At 39.7% G+C, this 20844-nt stretch overlaps 3 protein-coding genes across 3 annotated transcripts; all 3 read right to left on the reverse strand.

Moving 5' to 3' along the window:
* Window positions 1-1911: 1911 nt before the first annotated feature.
* On the reverse strand, window positions 1912-3720 carry LOC129187345 (olfactory receptor 6N2-like). The gene has a single exon (XM_054786465.1). The coding sequence runs from the start codon at window positions 2959-2961 to the stop codon at window positions 2029-2031; it is 933 nt and encodes a 310-aa protein (XP_054642440.1). The 5' UTR covers window positions 2962-3720; the 3' UTR covers window positions 1912-2028.
* A 4916-nt stretch (window positions 3721-8636) lies between these two features.
* On the reverse strand, window positions 8637-11820 carry LOC129187853 (olfactory receptor 10J4-like). Its single transcript, XM_054787612.1, has one exon. The coding sequence runs from the start codon at window positions 9621-9623 to the stop codon at window positions 8682-8684; it is 942 nt and encodes a 313-aa protein (XP_054643587.1). The 5' UTR covers window positions 9624-11820; the 3' UTR covers window positions 8637-8681.
* A 2105-nt stretch (window positions 11821-13925) lies between these two features.
* LOC129187346 (olfactory receptor 52A5-like) lies at window positions 13926-15052 on the reverse strand. Its single transcript, XM_054786466.1, has 2 exons — window positions 14771-15052; window positions 13926-14338 (listed from the first exon to the last, which is right to left on the reverse strand). The coding sequence occupies exons 1-2, from the start codon at window positions 14916-14918 to the stop codon at window positions 14154-14156; spliced, it is 333 nt and encodes a 110-aa protein (XP_054642441.1). The 5' UTR covers window positions 14919-15052; the 3' UTR covers window positions 13926-14153.
* Between the last annotated feature and the right edge of the window lie 5792 nt (window positions 15053-20844).

Consider the following 20844-nt stretch of genomic DNA (forward strand, 5'->3'; position numbering starts at 1 on the left):
CTGTCAGTGTGTCAGAACATGTGATGGAAGAACCTTGTGGGATGAATTTAAAAATAGTAGTCCTAACCGCAAGAAAAAAGGTGGCGGCTGGAGACGAGTCTGGATGTAGTTGTTTTGCGTCAAGACTTTGAGGCACTGGCCGAGGTAAAATATTAAAATTGCTTTATTTTTGATGAAGTGATGGCCAATTTTAAATTAACAAACCAAGTTCATTTGTAGTTCAAAACTTAAGGTGTTTGTACTGACTTCACATCATCAGCCCTTCAAGGTGAAGCACTTGTTTTTTTTCAATGCCAATCTTCAGTAAAGATATGACAATTACCTGGCTGCTGCTTTTTCTGTTTGTTTTGCACGTTTTAATTTGTGTTTTGTTGATGTTGTGTTGTCTGATTGTAAATCATAAGTTTTGTTTTAGTCATGGTTTTAGTCTGTTTAGTCTTTGTTTTTGTATTTTATAATATATTATTTTTTTGTAGCTGTTCATTGATGTTTTAAATAAATCAATTTAAATAGTAAACGTTTGATATAATGTATAGTATTTTTTACATTATATGATTTTACAAAATACACATAATTTGGTCATAAATTAAGACAAAAAAAAAAACTGAGGAGCCACTTTGGAGCTGAAAGAGCCGGCTCTTTTTAGTGAGCTGAGCCAAAAGCACTGGCTCTCTAAAACGAGCCAGAATTTACATCACAGGATTTGACTTTTCCTATGGTTTTACAGTATTTGTTTCAAACATGCTTCATAAAGTTAGATCACATTGCATTTATAATTACACTATTAAAAATGGCCAAAAGGGAAAAGGACATAAACAGAAACAGAAACATAGTTTATTACTGCATAACAATTACTGCTGGTATGTTCACTTCCTGTGTTTGAATATTTTTCTAACAGGGAAAGGAAAGAATAGAGAATGTGTGACAACACATAGATGTCTTATGCGGTGCTGAAGGGGGAAAAGCGTGTTGAAGTACATGCATAAACATACATAGTACAAGTAAATATAAAAATAATTATTTCAATTAATAATAAAAAATAATAATCACATAAATGAATGAAAATGAATTAAGAGATTATAGACCAGAGATGGGCAAACTACGGCCCGTTGTTCTTTTTAATCCGGCCCGCCGAAGATTGTACAGAATTAAGGTTTGATGTGAATGATTGCATTCATTTCATTTTGACTTGTAACGACGGCATTTCAACACCAGGTGGCGCCGTAGCCGCCGTGACTTGAGAGAGCCATTTCCAATTACCGCTCTTCTTCTACTCACTTGCCATCGTTATCACAGATGGATCGCCAAATCTGACAGGAAAAAACGTCGGGATGCTCAAGAGAATTCAGTGAAAGAGGAAACCCTGAGCAGGAGGTCATTTTTCTACACTTCATAATTCACCAGGAAGCGCTGTGTAAATCCGTGTTGCAGCTTGACCACGTAATGAAGCCGGTTGTGAAACTCGTTTGTGATTTAGCTTTTACTGTGGACAATCTGGCACGCATGGACGAGCTGAATGTGAAGCTACAAGGGAAAAACCAATTTGTGCATGAAATGCAAGCCAACGTCTGAGCCTTCAAAACCATGCTGTTTTTATTTTCCAATCAAATGTATGTTAATACTTTAATGCTTTTTTCTGTTTATGTTTCATATGTACTGTTAACAAATGCAGCTTTTTTATACGTATCGTATCTTGTGCTGACCCGGCCCGTCTGTCAAATTTTAAAAGTCAATGTGGCCCCCGCCCCGAAAACTTTGCCCACCCCTGTTATAGACACATGGGTAATTAATAAAAACAGGAGTAAAAATAAACTGCAACATTGTATATTGTAAAAAATACATGCAGGAAAACGAAGCAATAACTTGTGAAATTATAAAAGCTGAATAAAATGTAGGATACATGATATCAGATAGTGTGGTTCTTAGCTTTCTCTTCCATATATACCTTGTGAATTCCATATGCTAATGTAAATTACTTTTTCTAACAATTACATGGAGAAATAAAGACTTCGATGCTAACAAGTGTGGTCATATGCTTTTGGTCACAAGATGACACAACAATCTCTTGATATGTTTCGAGATTTCTTTCATTTTTACTCCGTATATGATTGGATTGAACAGAGGACCATACACAACTATTTGTAAACTCATTATTAAATGTACACTTTTTGGAAGATCTGATTCTAGTCGCGCTGAAATGACATCAAATACACACCAAAAAAAACAGCACATTAAAACCATCAGGTGAGGTAAACATGTCTCTGCTGCTTTTTTTCTGACTTCTACACGACTGTGATAAGTTATTATAAATATCTTTATGTAAGTGAGAAGGATGAAAATCATAGGAACAACAATAATATTTAGCATGGCAAACAAACCATAAACATTAAGAAATGTTGATTTTACACAATAAAGCCTAAAAATTTTACTATTGCAAACAATTCCGTCTGTTGTAAAGTCACAGAGTTTTTGTTTAGAATGAATTACAATTGCTACTGCAACCTCGAGTGCAGGTAGAAACCAGGCCACAGTCAAGAGGACAGTGACAGTTATATTTGCCATGATAGTTGGATATTGCAGAGGTTTGCAGATAGACACATACCTGTCATAAGCCATGGCTGACAGCAGTAAGATATCTGACGTGCCTAAAGAATAAAATATAAAATACTGAAACATACAAGCTGAATGAGAAATGGTCTGTTTTTGAGATAAGACATTAATGAAAAGTTTGGGGTAGATAGCAGTGCTAAACAAAACAGAGTTGAGTGACAAAGCTGCAATGAAAATGTACATAGGCTCATGAAGGTTCCTGTGAATCCAGATTAGACATATAATGGTGCAATTAGTGCACAGGATAAGAATATAGAGTGTCATCAAGATGACAAAGTAAAGATATCTGTATTTGTCCACTGCTATATAGCCACCGAGAGTTATATATGTTCCATTGAATTCAGCATCCATGAAATAAATCCCAGATGAAAAAGACTAGTAGACTGTGTCAAAGCAAATAATGAAGATCACATCGATGTACAGGTAGCTTTTACCTCCCCAATACACACACTGAGGTGTTGGATTAACATGACATCTTTTATAAGTCCACTCTCCATGAATCTCATGAATTGCTCCACCAAGAGTTGCTGTCATATTAGCAAGCCTATTCAAGCCTTCATGGTGGTGTTGATAGAAGTTTCTGTGAGCAGTCAATGTTGAGAAGAGTAACAGGTCATCCACCTTATAAGGATGACTCACAGGATGAAGACTGCCTGCGATTGGCCTCCAAGTTGAGGAGGCGTTTTGTAATCTTTTAGGTACCGTAGTTACAACCATCAGACCATTCTCACAAAAGGGAGGTGGGCCATTGCTTATTTACTTAACAATTACGTCACATCTTCTTTAGCTGTGGTACACATGTAAACAAGATGGCCGTGGCACTCCATCGCGGATGAAGATGCGAGCATCTTCATCACATACACACAAATGGAGAGGCGGCAAAGGTATTGTTAGGTTTTGTTTGTAGTTTCATTTTGACAAACATGTGAGGCTTTTTCCAACATATATTGTATCTTGCGTTTTGACACAGCGTAAATATGTGTTAGCAATCGGCAAAAACTGTAACATGTAAAAAAAAACTCCAAAGGAGTCAGCCATGACCTCACCGCACATTACTCCTGTTGTGTGGCGTCACGTGGGACAAAGCCGGACCAATTAATGCCACAACTGCTTCCCGGATGTGGGAATTGCTGGTGACAATGCATAACCATGCGGGAACAATGCATGTCCTGCGTACTACGTCATGCACTAGACGTAAACAGTACTCGACTTACATAATATGTTGTGCGAGCATTTTCAACTGGCTTTCGCTTGTCGCTTGTCAGGGAGGTAGTCCATTGCTAATTTACTTTGGTACAAGGCTAACATTCTTATTCACAAAGACAGAGAGGTTGGCTGAAGTTTGAAACCACTGAGGGGTGCCACTGCTATTTTGTGTAATACATGCAAGCAAAGGTTATTCTTCTTCTACTTTTGGCTTCTCCCATTTGCCGTTGTCACAGCGTATCACGTGCTTCCATCTGCAGAATATCAATAGTAAAACAGCTTATACCCTCCAGTGCTTCTAGTCTTGCTGCCTTTCCACCTGCTCTCTTGAACACACAGTGTATACATTTTTTTCCTCCAATCTCTCTACGAGGGATGAGCCGGATAGTCATTGTAGATGAGTATCCGTTACGGATAATGCGTTTTTGCCGAGTACGAGCATGAAACGAGTGTAGCTCGTCATTATCCATAATTGTAACGGAAAATCCTCAATATGTATTCACTCTTCACACTCTGTGATTGAACAAAACAGAAACTACACAAAAACTAGGAACTTAACCAGATACTTCAGCCAAAAGCAAAAACATCTACAGCAATGTAAACTAAGGATGAATATCATTAGCGTGGAATCTGGCAAATGGCTAAGTGTGGAGCACAGGTCTAAATAGTCCAACGAAGATTGAGAACAGGTGTGTACAGGAACTCCTCCTCTAGGTAGGCAGGTACACTGCAACAAAATACCATTTGGTGGCAGGAGAGCAGCAACACAACTATGACAGTACTCCCCCCTCTTAAGTCGACGCCTGGCGGCTTACCTGGTTTATCAGGATGGAACGAGTGGAAATCGCTAATCCTCGACCGGAGGGCACAGCGGACTTGAAGATACTGGCTTGATCAGAGAGATGTGGAAAACAGGATGAATCCTCATCATCGACGGGTGTTGGAGCTTGACTGGCAAAGGGTTAATAATAGTCTCAATACTGTAAGGTCCGATGAATCTGGGGGACAGCTTCCGGCTGGATCCTGCTAATGGTAAGTCACGGGTGGAGAGCCATACATGGTCCCCCAGGTGGCACGGATAATCTTCCTTCCGGGCACTCGCTTGGCAGCTCCAACTCCGTGGCTGCATCCATCATTTTTTTCTCAATGTCCCAGCGCAGTCCCCCCAAGACTCGGGCTACAGGTAAGATGGTTTCAGGTGGTCTGTCTTCCTAGACAGGGTCGAAGATTCTGGAGAGAGCATCGGGTTTAACATTTCTTGAACCAGGTCTGTAAGTAATGGAAAAATTTAATCTTGTCAAGAATAATGACCAACGGACTTGACGAGAGTTGAGTCTTTGAGCTGTACGGATGTAGGCTAGATTCTTGTGGTCGGTGACAACAATGTAAGGTTGGGCTTCACCCTCCAACCAGTGCCGCCACTCCCGCAGCGCAAGAACGATGGCAAGTAATTCTCTGTTACCCACATCATAATTACCCTCAGCCCTGGTGAGGCGACGAGAGAAGAATGCACACGGGTGGAGCCTCTGGTCAACCGGGGATCGTTGGGGAAGGACGGCTCCCACTCCTGTATCCGAGGTATCAACTTCTACAAAAAAATTGTAAGGCAGGATTAGGATGTGTCAGTACCGGCGCGGAAGTAAATGATTTAACCTTGACAAAAGCGGTTTCGGCTTCTGGAGACCACTAGCTTGGTAGATGTAAGCTTCGTCAGAGGTTCCACCTTACTGCTGTAAGGGTAGAATGAAGCACCTATAAAAATTGGCAAACCCCAGGAACCTCTGTAGATGCTTCCTTGATGTGGAAGAGGGCCAATCGACCACTGCCTGTATCTTGGCGGGATCGGCTCTAAGTTGACCATTCTCCACAATGTACCCCAGGAAAGATACCGTAGAGACATGGAACTCGCACCTCTTTGCTTTGACAAAGAGGTGGTTCTCCAGAAGCCGCTCAAGCACCTGACGCACATGGCGAACGTGATCCTGTAATGAATTGGAGAAGATTAATATGTCGTCCAAATAAACAAGCAGCAGAACTGAACTGAATAAGCAGAACTGATTAAGATAGTCACGGAGAACGTTATTGATGAGATTTTGGAAAACGGCAGGTGCGTTGGTGAGACCAAAGGGCATGACTAGGTATCCGTAATGTCTGAGTGGAGTGTTAAATGCTGTCTTCCACTCGTCTCCCTCCATTATGCGCACCAGGGGGTAAGCGTTCCGTAGATCTAATTTTGAAAAAACTTTAGCTGCATGTAGCGAGGAAAAAGCTGAGTCCATGAGCGGAAGAGAGTAGGAATTCTTACCTGTGATATCATTTAATCCACGATAATCGATACAAGGTCGTAGCGACTTATCCTTTTTCTCGACAAAAAAGAAGTCGACCCCCAGGGGTGACGAGGAGGGTCGGATAAGCCCTGCTGCCAAAGAAGTAGTTATGTAATCCTTTAAAGCCTTTTGCTCGGGTGCCGATACATGGTAAAGTCTAGCATTAGGCAGGGGTGCGTCGGGCAGGAGCTTGATTGCACAGTCATAAGGATGATGTGGTGGTAAGCTTTGGGCTCTGTCCTTACTGAAAACGCGAGCCAAGTCGTGATATACTTTAGGAACTTGGGATAGGTTGATCCTTTCTTAAATAACTTTAACCATCGGACTCTCGGGTACCGCTGAACGTAAACAGTTAGCGAAACAATGATTACCCCAGTGGCTAACCGTCATATTTTTCCAATCAATAGACGGGTTGTGAAGCTTCAACCAGGTAAGACCAAGAACAACGAGTGCGGCGTGAGAAGGAATATTTAAAAAATCGAATCATTTCCTGGTGGTTACCCGAGAGTCGTAAATTCAATAACTCAGTCCGATAGGATATAGTGCCAAAGCCGACCGGAAGTGGTCTAACTCTGCGGAATCCATCTTGGCCAGATTGTACTGTCACGTGGTGGCACACGGCCTGGTAAGTGGATTCCAAGATGCAGAGAGACACCGGTGGCAATTTATAATATTTAATGCGTTAGTCATGGTACAAAAAATTCACAGTCTAAAAACATACCCGGGCACAGTCGCGGGGAACATCGAGAACTAAAGGCGCTGCACAAAACAACTGGCAGAAACTAAGGGCAAAATACAAAAATACAAAAACTAAGGTAGATGCGAACAAACAGAAACTACGCAAAAACTAGGAACTGAACTAGATACTTCAGCCAAAAGCAAAAACGTGGCAAAAAGCATGGCAATGCAAAAACATCTACAGAGATGTAAACTAAGGATGAATATCATTAGCGTGGAACAAGAGCATGGTCAGAACTAAATACTCACAAGAACTAAGGCAGGCCAAAACAATGCGTATCAAACAAAGGCAGAGCATGAGCATGGAAAGTCAGAATGAGAGAAGACAATCTGGCAAATGAGTGGAGCACAGGTCTAAATAGTCCAACGAAGATTGAGAACAGGTGTGTACAGGAATCCTGCCCTAGGTAGGCATGTGCGCTGCAACAAAATACCATTAGATGACAGCAGAGCAGCAACACAACTATGACAGTTATATACGGTCATTTGTCCCACCATTATAAAACTGGACATGTTTTCATAACTTTTTTGTGGAATGTCTTGTCAAGTATTTTGAAGCCAACCCAGAGGGGGTGCCGCAAAAACCATTTGACTCTAGAACACCGTGTTTGAAACGAGACATGTGATTGGCTAAAGATGCTAACCTAGGTTCCAGCTCAGTGTGTTGTTCAAGGTAGCCTCTGGATCCTCTGAAAAGAAGTTCTTTCAAATTTGTGGTTCTTTGATATCCATCATGATGTGAAGCAACTTTCATCACGTCCACTCCTCAGATGTCTATTAGAAGAATGTAGTGCTTGTTGCTAACCATTTTGACTATGCTAATGTAAATTTCTTTTTCTAACAATTACATGGAGAAATAAAGACTTCAATGCTAACAAGTGTGGTCGTATGCTTTTGGTCACAAGATGACACAACAACTGATATGTTTCGAGATTTCTTTCATTTTCACTCCGTATATGATTGGATTGAACAGAGGACCATACACAACTATTTGTAAACTCATTATTAAATGAACACTTTTTGGAAGATCGGACTCCAATTGAGCTGAAATGACATCAAATACACACCAAAAAAAACAGCACATTAAAACCATCAGGTGAGGTAAACATGTCTCTGCAGCTTTTTTCTGACTTCTACACAACTGTGATAAGTTATTATAAATGTGTGATTGTCTGCTGTCCATCATGGCGAGGAGCACCTTTGATCACATCTGTTATAGAGATGGCTGTTTAGAAGTATTTTAACTCTCCATGCTGACTTCATGCAAACACAAAAGTACATGTCAGGATAGTTTATTGAGGTGCAGAAGGTGTCAACAATCACAACATTTTGCATTTCATATCCTTTAAATGGCTTATGCATTGATGAAGGAGGGGGGAAGTGTTAAATCACACACATAAAACGATAAGTAAATATTTTTATAACATTATTTATTGAAGTCTACTCTTTCTCCAAATCTCAACAATTACTGGTAGTTTGTTCACTCCCTGTGTTTAGATATGACCATTTTATGCATACATACAACTATATATGTAAATATAAAAATAATAATAATAAATGCAATTAATAATAATCACATAATTATAGTTTTGTAAATGAAGACATGGCAGAACGTGACAGAAACATTGTATACTGTATAAATACATGCAGGAAAAAATGAAGCTTATTAAATCATAATAGTTGAATGCAATTTTTGATCAATTATATCAGATGGTGTTTTTGTCAGCTTTCTTCAACTTCTTCCACATATACTGTATCTTATAAATGCCACTTTCTAATGTAAATGACATTTTCTAAGGATTACTTGTAGAAATTGCGTGTAGTCACAAGCTGACACAACAATCTCTTGATGTGTTTTGAGATTTCTTTCATTTTCACTCCGTATATGATTGGATTGAACAAAGGACCATACACAACTATTTGTAAACTCATGATTAAATTTGCACCATTTGGAAAATCTGACTCCAGTCGAGCTGAAATGACATCAAATATACACAAAAAAAAGCAGCACATTAAAACCATCAGGTGAGGTAAACATGTCTCTGTAGCCTTTTTTCTGACTTCTACACAACTGTGATAAGCTATGATAAATATCTTTATGTAGGTAAAAAGGACGAAAATCGCAGGAACAACAATAATATTTAGCAGGATAAACAAACCATAAACCTTAAGAAATGTTGATTTTACACAATAAAGCCTAAAAATTTTATTGTTGCAAAAAATTCCATTTGTTGTAAAGTCACAGAGTTTTTGTTTAGAATTAATTACAATTGCTACTGCAACCTCGAGTGCAGGTAGAAACCAGGCCACAGTCAAGAGGACAGTGACAGTTATATTTCCCATGATAGTTGGATATTGCAGAGGTTTGCAGATAGACACATACCTGTCATAAGCCATGGCTGACAGCAGTAAGATATCTGACGTGCCTAAAGAATAAAATATAAAATATTGAAACATACAAGCTGAATGAGAAATGGTCTGTTTTTGAGATAAGACGTCAATGAAAAGTTTGGGGTAGATGGCAGTGCTAAACAAAACAGAGTTGAGTGACAAAGCTGCAATGAAAATGTACATAGGCTCATGAAGGTTCCTGTGAATCCAGATTAGACATATAATGGTGCAATTAGTGCACAGGATAAGAATATAGAGTGTCATCAAGATGACAAAGTAAAGATATCTGTATTTGTCCACTGCTATATAGCCACCGAGAGTTATATATGTTCCATTGAATTCAGCATCCATGAAATAAATCCCAGATGAAAAAGACTAGCAGACTGTGTCAAAGCAAATAATGAAGATCACATCGATGTACAGGTAGCTTTTACATCCCCAATACACACACTGAGGTGTTGGATTAACATGACATCTTTTATAAGTCCACTCTCCATGAATCTCATGAATTGCTCCACCAAGAGTTGCTGTCATATTAGCAAGCCTATTCAAGCCTTCATGGTGGTGTTGATAGAAGTTTCTGTGAGCAGTCAATGTTGAGAAGAGTAACAGGTCATCCACCTTATAAGGATGACTCACAGGATGAAGACTGCCTGCGATTGGCCTCCTACTTGAGGAGGCGTTTTGTAATCTTTTAGGTACCGTAGTTACAATCATCAGACCATTCTCATAAAAGGGAGGTGGGCCATTGCTCATTTACTTAACAATTACATCACATCTTGTTTAGCTGTGGAACACACATAAACAAGATGGTCACATCCACACAAATGGAGAGGTGGCAGTGCGCAGGGACACAGCGGGATACAGATATAACGCAGAGCGATTTGTGAGGTCTGATTTTTTTGAGGAGGTTATTTTTATGACGCAAATGTATTACTCTACTCTTGTAACACATATTGTTTTGAGAAGCCAAAGTCTTTACTTAAATGACTCAGCAACTAAGCAGAACTACGTTCCAGACTTTAAAAGCCAAAATCTTGGAAACAAGTGGGTTCAATATGATCTTCTGTCAGGTTTTCACACTGTCATGATCTCTTGACATTTCATCATTTTTATTTATCATCAGACCTGTCAGTCATTTAAAACTTTAAAATCCCAATGGTTATGGAACAAAAAAGTCAAGTGGTAGACCCCAAAAATTTCATAGGCCCTAAACCGGAGGATCCGGTTAGCTGTCCGTCAAGACACGAGATGAGCCTCGGCCCAAAGGTTGTTACTGGTGCCAAGTGCAGTTCAATAACCTTCAGACGGCGTCTGCAAGAGAAGGGTTTTGAGAAGAAAAATCATCTTCAAAGGCCTCATGTCCTTCAACGCCACAAAATTGCCCGTTTGGAATTTGCACGAGAGCGTCAAACATGGGACACTGAAAGGTGCAAGAAAGTTTTATTCTCATGATGAGAAAAAAATGTAACCTGACGGTCCTGATGGCTTCCAACATTCGTGGTGCAACAAGGAGAGCCCACCTGAAATGTCTTTCTGATGGCACAGTGGAGGGGGCGCATCATGATCCGGGGTGCATTTTCCTTCAGTGGAACAATGGAGCTACAGGTTGTGAAGGGGCGTCAAATGGCAGCTGGCTACGTGGAGATGTTGCAAAGAGCATCCCTCATGACTGAAGGCCCCCTTGTCTGTGTGGTAATGACTGGGTTTTGCAACAGGACAAAGCTGCAATTCACAATGTCCGCCTAACAAAGGACTTCCTCCAGAGGAATGATGTCACTCTTTTGGACCATCCTGAGTACCCTGATCTAAATCCAATTGAGAACATTTGGGGGTGGATGGCAATAGAAGTTTACAAAAATGGACATCAGTTCCAGACAGTGGAAGCCCTCGGTGAAGCCATCTTCATCACCAGGATTAACATTCCCACTGGCCTCCTGGAAACACTGGCATCAAGCATGCCAAACCAATTTTTGAGAGTGGCGCACCTGGGCACACTTTGGACACCACTAGACTAAATGAATAAACGTGTTCTGCTAGAAACTGTGCATTGTTTCAGAACTGTTAAGCTTTGATGCAATGACTGCTTATTAAAATACAAGTGATGGAATAATTTGCATTTTACATCAAAAAGTGGATTTGTTGCTTCTGTTCCTCAATGCATGCAACTTGTCAAAAATGTGGGCTGCCAGTCTGACTGCTACTATTACAACAACAGCAACATCAATGGTGCAAAACATTAGCTAAGCTAATTAGGTCCAAGCCAAGCCCCTCTGTGGACGCTAACAATGTTGCGGTACCTACCACCCTGCGTCCGGACTCGGCACGCCTTCGCCCAGCTTGAGCCATTGCCTGGTGGAAGGGGAGTAATGTACAAATACACTTATTCTGCCTCAAAGAAGTATCTCCGCACATACACTATAGGGCCCTTTTTCCACACTTTCTACAGAAAGTCCTGCGAGGACAGAGGATTACACACAATTAATTGTAAACTCATTATTAAATGTACACTTTTTGGAAGATGTGATTTCAGTCGTGCTGTAATGGTAACAAATAGACCTAAACAAATCTGATATCTGACGTGGCTAAAGAATAGAATATAAAATATTGAAACATACAAGCTGAATGCGAAATGATCTGTTTTTGAGATAAGAAATCTTTCACCTTTGAATGTACCGTAAACTCCAGCGTTTATTGTACATTTGATTTGTGTCAAACTAAATCTAGCTCGGTATATTTGCTGAATGTGTAAATGTGATGTTGAACTCAGTACATATGCTGAATTAAACTGAATATGGGTTAATGGATGTCTGTATTGATACAATGAAAGATGTGAAGTTCGCTGTGTCTCATGTACGGGTATTTATCCTGTTTTCAGAGAGAGCATTTAAGCTGTCTAATGGTGCCAGACGGTACCTGCAGCACACAGTTCACAGTCTGATAGACTTCTGGATGACTTGTTCCTGCAAGACAGCTTTTCTCTAAACAAGAAATATTGTCTGGTTTTAATCTTTGATCTTGTGACACCCCTAATCCTTAGCGTAGAGTTGATCAGGTGTTGATTGTGGCCTGTGGAATAGTGGCCCACTCCTCTTCAGTGGGTGTGTGAGGTTTGTGGACATTGACAGAAGCTGGAACACGCTGTCATATACAGTGTTCCCTCGTTTCTTGTGGGGGATAGGTTCCCAAAATAGCCTATAATAAGTGAAATCCGCAAAGTAGCCAACTTTTTTTTTTTTTTTTTTTTACAATTATTAGATATGATTTAAGGCTGTAAAACCCCTCACCATACACTTTATACACTTTTCTCAGATAGGCGTGAACATTTTCTCACATTTCTGTCTTGTTGAAACACTCGAACGTCAAATTTTGTTTGAATTTTAATGATCAAACTACTAGGTTGGACACAAACATTGAATTAAATCATTGAATGAATTGATTTATAACGTGTAACGTGTATTTGACTCCTCTGACTGTGACTCTTTGTCCTGGCGCCGCTCCGCTGAAGTGTTTTTGTGTCCTTGTTAAAACATATTGCTGCTGTCGACATATTTTCCTCCTCCTCGTCCGCCTCCTTGAACCGAAGATTAATTTATAGTATTGCGCCAATCATATATTGTAGCTCTACTGCGGGATCAGAATATGCTCATACAGGCACATAAACACATACTGAGACGAGTTCTCATCTTTACCCCATCTGCACACGTCCTCAACTCTCGCATGAGTATACAACACCCTCGACTGGTAGCAGTAATAAATACAGTAACAGACACATACAACAGAGTACAGATAGAGATAGCTCTAATACACCACAAGGGCACAGAACACAATGCACGTTCAAAACTTAAAAAAAAAAAAAAACATGCAAAATTGCACTTTAAAAAAATCCACGAAACAGTGAATCTGCAAAAGGTGAACCGCGATGTAGGGAGACTACACGCCAAAAAGTACGCCAATCCAGAGCGTCCCAAACATGCTGAATGTGTGACATCACATTCACATTCACGTCCATTCTTGAGATCATTCATTAGAGGAATGTAATGGCTTGCAATAATAAATGAATTAATTCATCACATGATAAATGAAAATTAACTCTATAATTTTTCCCGCCTCCATAAATTGCCATGTGCAGGCATGTCCGTTTTCCTCGTCTCTTGCCTCCAAAAGGCGCAGGAAGAGCGTTTACTGTGCATTGGTTCAGCACCTAGACGCTTCATAGAACAACATCAATACTATCTGACATATTGCAATGTAACTTGTATGCATGTTCAAAATAAAATAAACCATTACTATTACCATAAACCACAAGGTTAGCTTACGTGTTTCTATTTACACAATTAAACAACAAGGAGCAGGAAGAAACATAACTTATTTAATCTTACTCCTTCTCCATGTCTCAGCAACTACTGGCTGTTCACAACCTGCCTTTAGATATTACCCTTTTCTAATGGGGAGAGAAAAGAATAGAGAATGTGTTACAATCATAGATATGCAGCGATGAAGGGGTAAAAAAGTGTATACCTACACATATGTTAAATATATAAATAATAAATAAAATTGATTTTCAAATATGAATCACAAACTAATTTAGAGATGATATGTCAATATGAATAAATATAACATAAAATAAATATACATAAAAATATAGGAGTAAAGAGTGACAGAAACACTGTATATTGTATAAATAAATGCAGAAAAAGACAAAGCAATAGCTCAAATAATGACAGATGAATACAATTTAAGATGAGTGATATCAGAGCGTGTGCTTCCCAGTTTTCTTCTTCTTTCATATACTATACCCTATAAACACTATATACGAATGTCAGTGACTTTTTCTAAGGATTGCGTGAAGAAATAAAACTTCAACCCTAACAAGTGTGATCATATGTTTTTGTTCACGAGTTGACACAACAATCTCTTGATGTGTTTCGAAATTTCTTTCATTTTCACTCCATATATGATTGGATTGAACAGAGGATTATACACAACTATTTGTAAACTCATTATTAAATGTAAACCTTTTGGAAGTTCTGACTCCAATCGAGCTGTAATGGCATCAAATACACCTAAACAAGAGAAGCACATTAAAACCATCAGGTGAGGTAAGCATGTCTCTGCAGCTTTTTTCCTGACTTCTACACAACTGTGATAAGTTATTATAAATATCTTTATGTACGTGAAAATGATAAAAATCACAGGAACAACAACAGCATTTAGCAAGATAAACAAACCATAGATGTTAAGAAATGTTGACTTTACACAGTAAAGCTTTAACATTTTATTGTTGCAAAAAATTCCTCCTATTGTAAAGTCACACATTTTTTGTTTAGAATTAATTACTATTGCTAATGTAAACAGGAATGCAGGTAGGAACCAGGCCACAGTCAAGAGAACACTGACAGTTATTTTTCCCATAATAGTTGGGTATTGCAGAGGTTTGCAGATAGACACATACCTGTCATAAGCCATGGCTGACAGCAGTAAGATATCTGACGTGCCTAAAGAATAAAATATAAAATATTGAAACATACAAGCTGAATGCGAAATAATCTGTTTTTGAGATAAGACATCGATGAAAAGTTTGGGGTAGATAGCAGTGCTAAACAAAACAGAGTTGAATGACAAAGCTGCAATGAAAATGTACATAGGCTCATGAAGGTTCCTGTGAATCCAGATTAGACATATAATGGTGCAGTTAGTGCACAGGATGAGAATATAGAGTACTAACAAAATTCCAAAATAAAGATATCTGTATTTGTCCACTCCTACATAGCCACCAAGAGTAATATATGTTCCATTGAATTCAGCATCCATGAAGTTAGTCCCAGATGAAAAAAACTAGCAGACTGTGTCAAAGCAAACAAGAGTCTGACAATGACGATCACATTGTCTCATATACTGATAGCTGATCTTTTATAAGACTTGACCACCCTCCATGGATCTCATTAAATGCGCCACCAAGAGCTGCTGTCATGTCAACAAGCTCCTCCAAGTCTTCATGATGTAGTGCAGGCTATTTGCTAACTTTAACATGTGTTAACCTCTTAAACCCTGGGCTCGAGAGGCCCATCCATCCATTTTCTGTACCGCTTGTCCTCACTAGGGTTGCAGGTATGCTGTAGCCAATCCCAGCTGTTGGGCGGGAGGTAGGGTACACCCTTGACTAGTGGGCTTGAGAGGCATATCCAAAAGATATCCAAAATAAATACATTTTTTCTCGGTATCTACATGGTCTACATGGATGATCCTGGTATCAAAGTAAAGGGGACACCTGGATGGTTCCTGTCAGTGTGAAAATGTGCATATTGCTACTAGGTAAGAGCAAACAAAGCTGCTTATTCAGTGAGTTTTAGCAATAGAGGAGCAATACTTACCGTTGGAAGGGTTAAGTGTTAGCTTTTAAACAATGCTAAGTTTGTTGCATTAATATTTTGTTTTATTAAATTATTTATGACATACCCAACGCTAGCGTTCTTCAGGTTACACGGATGTATAGCATGTGTATGTTGTACAAGCATCGATTAGCAGTGACCATTAATTCAGCACCACAAACACAACCATGCTGCCCCCTGTAATCGGGGCTGGAGGTTTGAAAAGATTTGACAGCATTGGTCAACATGTTAATAGTCATCATATAAATGGTCATCATGTCAATGGTCAACATGTCAATTGTCAGCTTGTCAATGGTCAACATATCAATGGTCAACATGTAGACGAACATGCCAATAGTCATCATACGTATAAATGGTCATCATGTCAATTGTCAGCATGTCAAGGGTCAACATATCAATGGTCAACATGTAGACATGTCATGTCAATAGTCATCATATAAATGGTCATTATGTCAATGGTCAACATGTTAAGGATCATCATGTCGACGGTCAACATGTCAGTGGTAAATAATGAGAAGCGTGAAGGGTGAGGAATGTTAGGCTCATGGCTAGAAAAAAATCACGGGCTCGGTGACTGGTGAAAGCACGAGTGGGGGGTGGGTCGGTTGGTGTCAATTCCGGGAGTCCAGGCACGAGTGCTCGCTCAAGGCGCTGATCTAATGCACCTACACTGGTGGGTGTGGGTGTGTCTTCAATCGACACATTATTTTAAGTCTGAAATTCCAAGCAGACGGAAAAGAAACCAAAACACCGACAGTGACCAACGCAACACGAGCCGTTTACAGCTATATCTTGTCAAATGCACCGCATACTCCTCTCCGTGGCTGTAGGGAGTCTGTCTAGGGAGGGGCGGTCACTGTTTGTGACTGGCCAATCATAGAGCGTGCTTACAGAGTGAACACATAAGTAGTTGCGCAATGAGGATGTTCCTTCATCATGATTACGGACAATGACAATAATGACGAGCTGTACTCGTTTCACGCTCATACTCGGCAAAAATGCATTATCTGTAATGGATACTCGGCAGTCTTATCCCTATTAGTCACACAGTTCGGGTGGACTGTGTGTTTATTTTTCCAAAACAGATTTGCTGTACAACAGGTGAGTCCGGTATACACCTCCTTTCAATTTGTGGTGCAGTTTTACTTTTTAAGTCACCGAACAGTACATGATTTAAAAAGGCACTCACAAAAAGGATAAAGAGAAAAAGTGATAGAGAATACAATACGATGAGACGATATACGAGAACAAGACGAGACGATATTTTACGTTTACTTTTAAGAAAACTACAATGACAGAAAACATGACTGCATAAACAGACTTTTTAATTTAACTGAATCACAAAACAATGCAGGTACATTTTCAAATGTTTTACAACTTTCTTTTAGGAAACAATAAGGAATGTTTGCTTAAAATGGGACTTTTTTTACTTCTACTACTACTTTACTACTAGTTTTGCAGTGAGGACTTTAAGTACTTCCAGTCAACACACTTGCATCGAGAGTGTGGAAAAGAGGTGAAGGAGCGAGTGCAAGTAGGGTGGAGTGGGTGGAGAAGAGTGTCATGAGTCCTTTGTGACAAAAGAGTATGGTCAAAAATGAAAGAAAAGATCACTGGACGGTAGTGAGACCAGCCCAGATGTATGGTATAGAGCTCTGACCACAAGACAGGAGGCAGAGCTAGAGGTGGCAGAGCTGAAGGTCAGAAGGACATCCTCTTAGTTTATGATGAACTCATTAGGGTCAGGCAGTTGCGGAGCTATGGCCAAAGAGTGACCTGGGGTGGTCACCCCACTGGAGACATTATTAACTTATTGCCACTCCTATGTGAGTAATGGTCTCACCTTGCCCACCCCAATGAAAAATTTTTGGCTCCGCCACTGGGATCAGGCAAGTTCTTATGGTTCATTTCAGCTGTAAGTAAATACATGACGAACACCGTCATTTCTGGTGTGTAAGCCGCTACTTTTTTCTTACTCTTTGAACCCTGCGGCTTATACAGTAGTGTGGCTAATTTATGTTGTAATCTCATGACATCTCCTTTACTTCAGAACTACTACTAATCATTTAAATATCGTGCCGCTCGCGAGTCAGAGAGGAAACGGTAGCAGGGAATCAGGGAACTGACGACGAGCTTGTCAACCCATCGTAAATCGCAGGGCGAGAGGTTCCCTCTGGTGGACAGAGGCAACTGAATGAATCATTGCCAATGACCAATGAAATGCTTTGCTGGGAAGAAATGCATGATGGGAAACCGTTAAAATAGTTGTTTTTTTATTCAAAACTCGCATTGATACTTACCTACCTTAAGTGTGTTAACAGTGTTAAGTTGCTGTGTGATGATTTAAAAATGACTGTAATTATAAGATGACACCGTGAGTCAGACTATTATATTGAATAATGACCTGCAATTTCTGATGGGTTGACAAGCTCTTTGTGAGTTTTCTCATAGCTCATGATTGGCACCTGTCAAATGAAGAGCTACCTAGTCCTAACGGACTCGTGCGTGCCGCAGTATGTCATTTTATGACGTGGGCACGTGCGGTTTATAGTCTGGTGCGGTTTATACAAATCTATTTTTCTCTAGTGGGTGTGTCTTAAAGACTAGTGTGTTTTATAAACTGGAAATTACAGTAAATTTAAATTAGGTCCACTATCTTGTTGGCTATTCTTCCAATGACTCTTATTTTGAATCACCACCTCAAAGTCCCGCTAAATATATCCCTCTGTAAATACAAAAGAGTCGGGCCACTTCTCATAGCTTTGCATAGCAACATTAAGCGAGCAAACTGGTTTAAACATGGCAGCTGAGTAGAAGCACTACAAGTCTTATAAAGGATGAGATTTTAATCCAGTACTTCACTGTGTGCATTGTGGACATATAAAGTATATATGGAAGAGGAAGAAGGCTGAGAAACACACTGTCTGATATCATTTATTGTCAATTTGATTTGATTTTGATAAGTTATGTCTATATCCTGCACTTATTTATATATTATACAATATTTCTGTCACTTTTTACTCCTATTTTTATTTGTTTATTATTCATTTATCAATAGCATTTTCATTTATTTCAATGTAATTCAGTCATGTAAATACTGTGGCGGACACTAGAAGACATGTCTCTTGGGGGTGTGGTTTGTGGACTAGATTTTGGGCGCACAAAGTCTAGTGCCAAATAGGAGTTTCTTGTCTTGGAATTCATTCTGTTTTGAGCAGCTGAATAACATTCTGCAAGAGACCAACGACTGCATGTTCCTTGCAATTGCCACATATTATTTTTTAATTACAGTCAAACCTGTCTTAGCAGCCACCTTTATAGAACGGCCACCTGCCTATAGCAGTCACTGAAAAATCCCCCCCAGCAAATTTACATGTTATAGACCTTGTGTATAGCAGTCACCTGTCTAACGCAGCCAGCGGCCACCCATTTTGTCTCCCTTGGTCAATATCTGACTGCATATAGCGGCCAAATTACCGACTCAAGTAGAAGCTTCATGCACGAAAAAGTTTTCTTTTTCAATCAATGAAGGCGTCGTGTGTAGATTTTAATTACTGAGTCCTAGCTCAGTCACAATCATTCACAAGATCCACACAAACTGTCAGTTGTTCCACATATAAAAGCCATCTTCTTTTGAGCTTGCTATTTCCTGGTCAAACATGTAACTTTAAAAGCATTTGCACCAAAACATTACCGCAAATTAGGCTGGGAACAGGACGTGCTCCCAGCGACGCTACAATAACAAAAAAAAACACATACGCTAGCATGCATGCGGCAGCGGGAGCAAAACTGAGTTCGGTTGTACTTAATTGAAGTATTTTAGAATGTATTGTATTGTATTGTATTGTATGTACTTTATTTATCCCACAGCGGGGAAATTTACTTGTTACAGCAGCAAGACAAGTAAAGAGAACAGTGTAAAGAAAGCATAGTGTCTACAACATGGTTCAGGTGGTGCACAGTAAATACAGTACATACATACAGTACTCACGTTATTTTTCATCAATCCTCATCCACAAATCCATCAAAGTCCTCATCTTCTGTATTCGACACAAAAAAAGCCGTCTTCTTTTCCGTTCGCTACTAGTCTGTTAACTTGTCAGTGTTATTCAGCTCCGAAGCAAAGAAGGAAACTTCTCCTGTTTCTTCTGCCAACTTTATTTATTGAACACGGCCACCAGACAGCAGCTCAGAACACACACACATCTCTCAGCATCGTCTCTCCTTCCTGCTTGCCCACAAGGCAAAGGTTAAACAAGCCCCACTACATAGCTGTCCAGCCAATGCCTGTAAGAAATGACACCGTTTATTTCCTGGTGTGCACTGGTCAATACTGTAATGCCGCTTGTTGTGGGGAAGGAGAGACTCACGTCGCCGATGCACTTCAATGGCTTTATTAACAGCGGAGAACACTGCAGGACTTTACATCCACGCCAACATAAACACACTTCCCAACTCTCTCAAAACTCACAGCTAGCACTGAGCCTAGCTCTCCTGCTCGGGACGCCCACCGTCACTTCCCGTCACTTCCTGATGAACTAAAGCTGTAAAAAGTAAAATCTTAAAAACAAGCGTAAGACATTACTAGCACAGCTTTGTTCTGTGGGTCGTGGATATATTCTATCATTCATTATTAAGCCTCTAGCTTCCTTTTAGTAAGTAAAAACCTTGGCTATGATTGCACTACATTGTCATGTAGACCTACAAAGTACCCTTGGAAGAACAAGAGGTGAATAAATGTATTGCAACTGATGTGAAACTGATGAGGGGTAGGATTAAATAAGCTTTGCTTCTTCCTACTCCTTTTTGGACATGCAAAATTGTGAATTGTACTATGTGATGTGCTACTGTTTGACTCATGCATGTTCAGGATTAAAACCATGAACCATGATAATAACAAGCCTAGTAGTGCTGTACAACTTTTATCCGCAGTCTGCAGTGCCCTCTACTGGTCAACATTATTATTATTATTATTTTCCCTTTTTTTTCGTTTTTTTCCTCTACTGGTCAACATTCAACCTGGACGCCAACCTGTCTATAGAGGCCACCTGTCTATAGCGGCCACTTTTGCAGACTCCCTCTAGTGGCCGCTATAGACAAGTTTGACTGTAATTCTATTTGTCAATTATTTATTATTTTTATATTGGCTTATTTTTTTATTAAACACTCGCCCCCATCAT

The sequence above is a fragment of the Dunckerocampus dactyliophorus genome, chromosome 9 (genome assembly GCF_027744805.1).
Source record: "Dunckerocampus dactyliophorus isolate RoL2022-P2 chromosome 9, RoL_Ddac_1.1, whole genome shotgun sequence".
NCBI classification, from domain to species: domain Eukaryota; kingdom Metazoa; phylum Chordata; class Actinopteri; order Syngnathiformes; family Syngnathidae; genus Dunckerocampus; species Dunckerocampus dactyliophorus.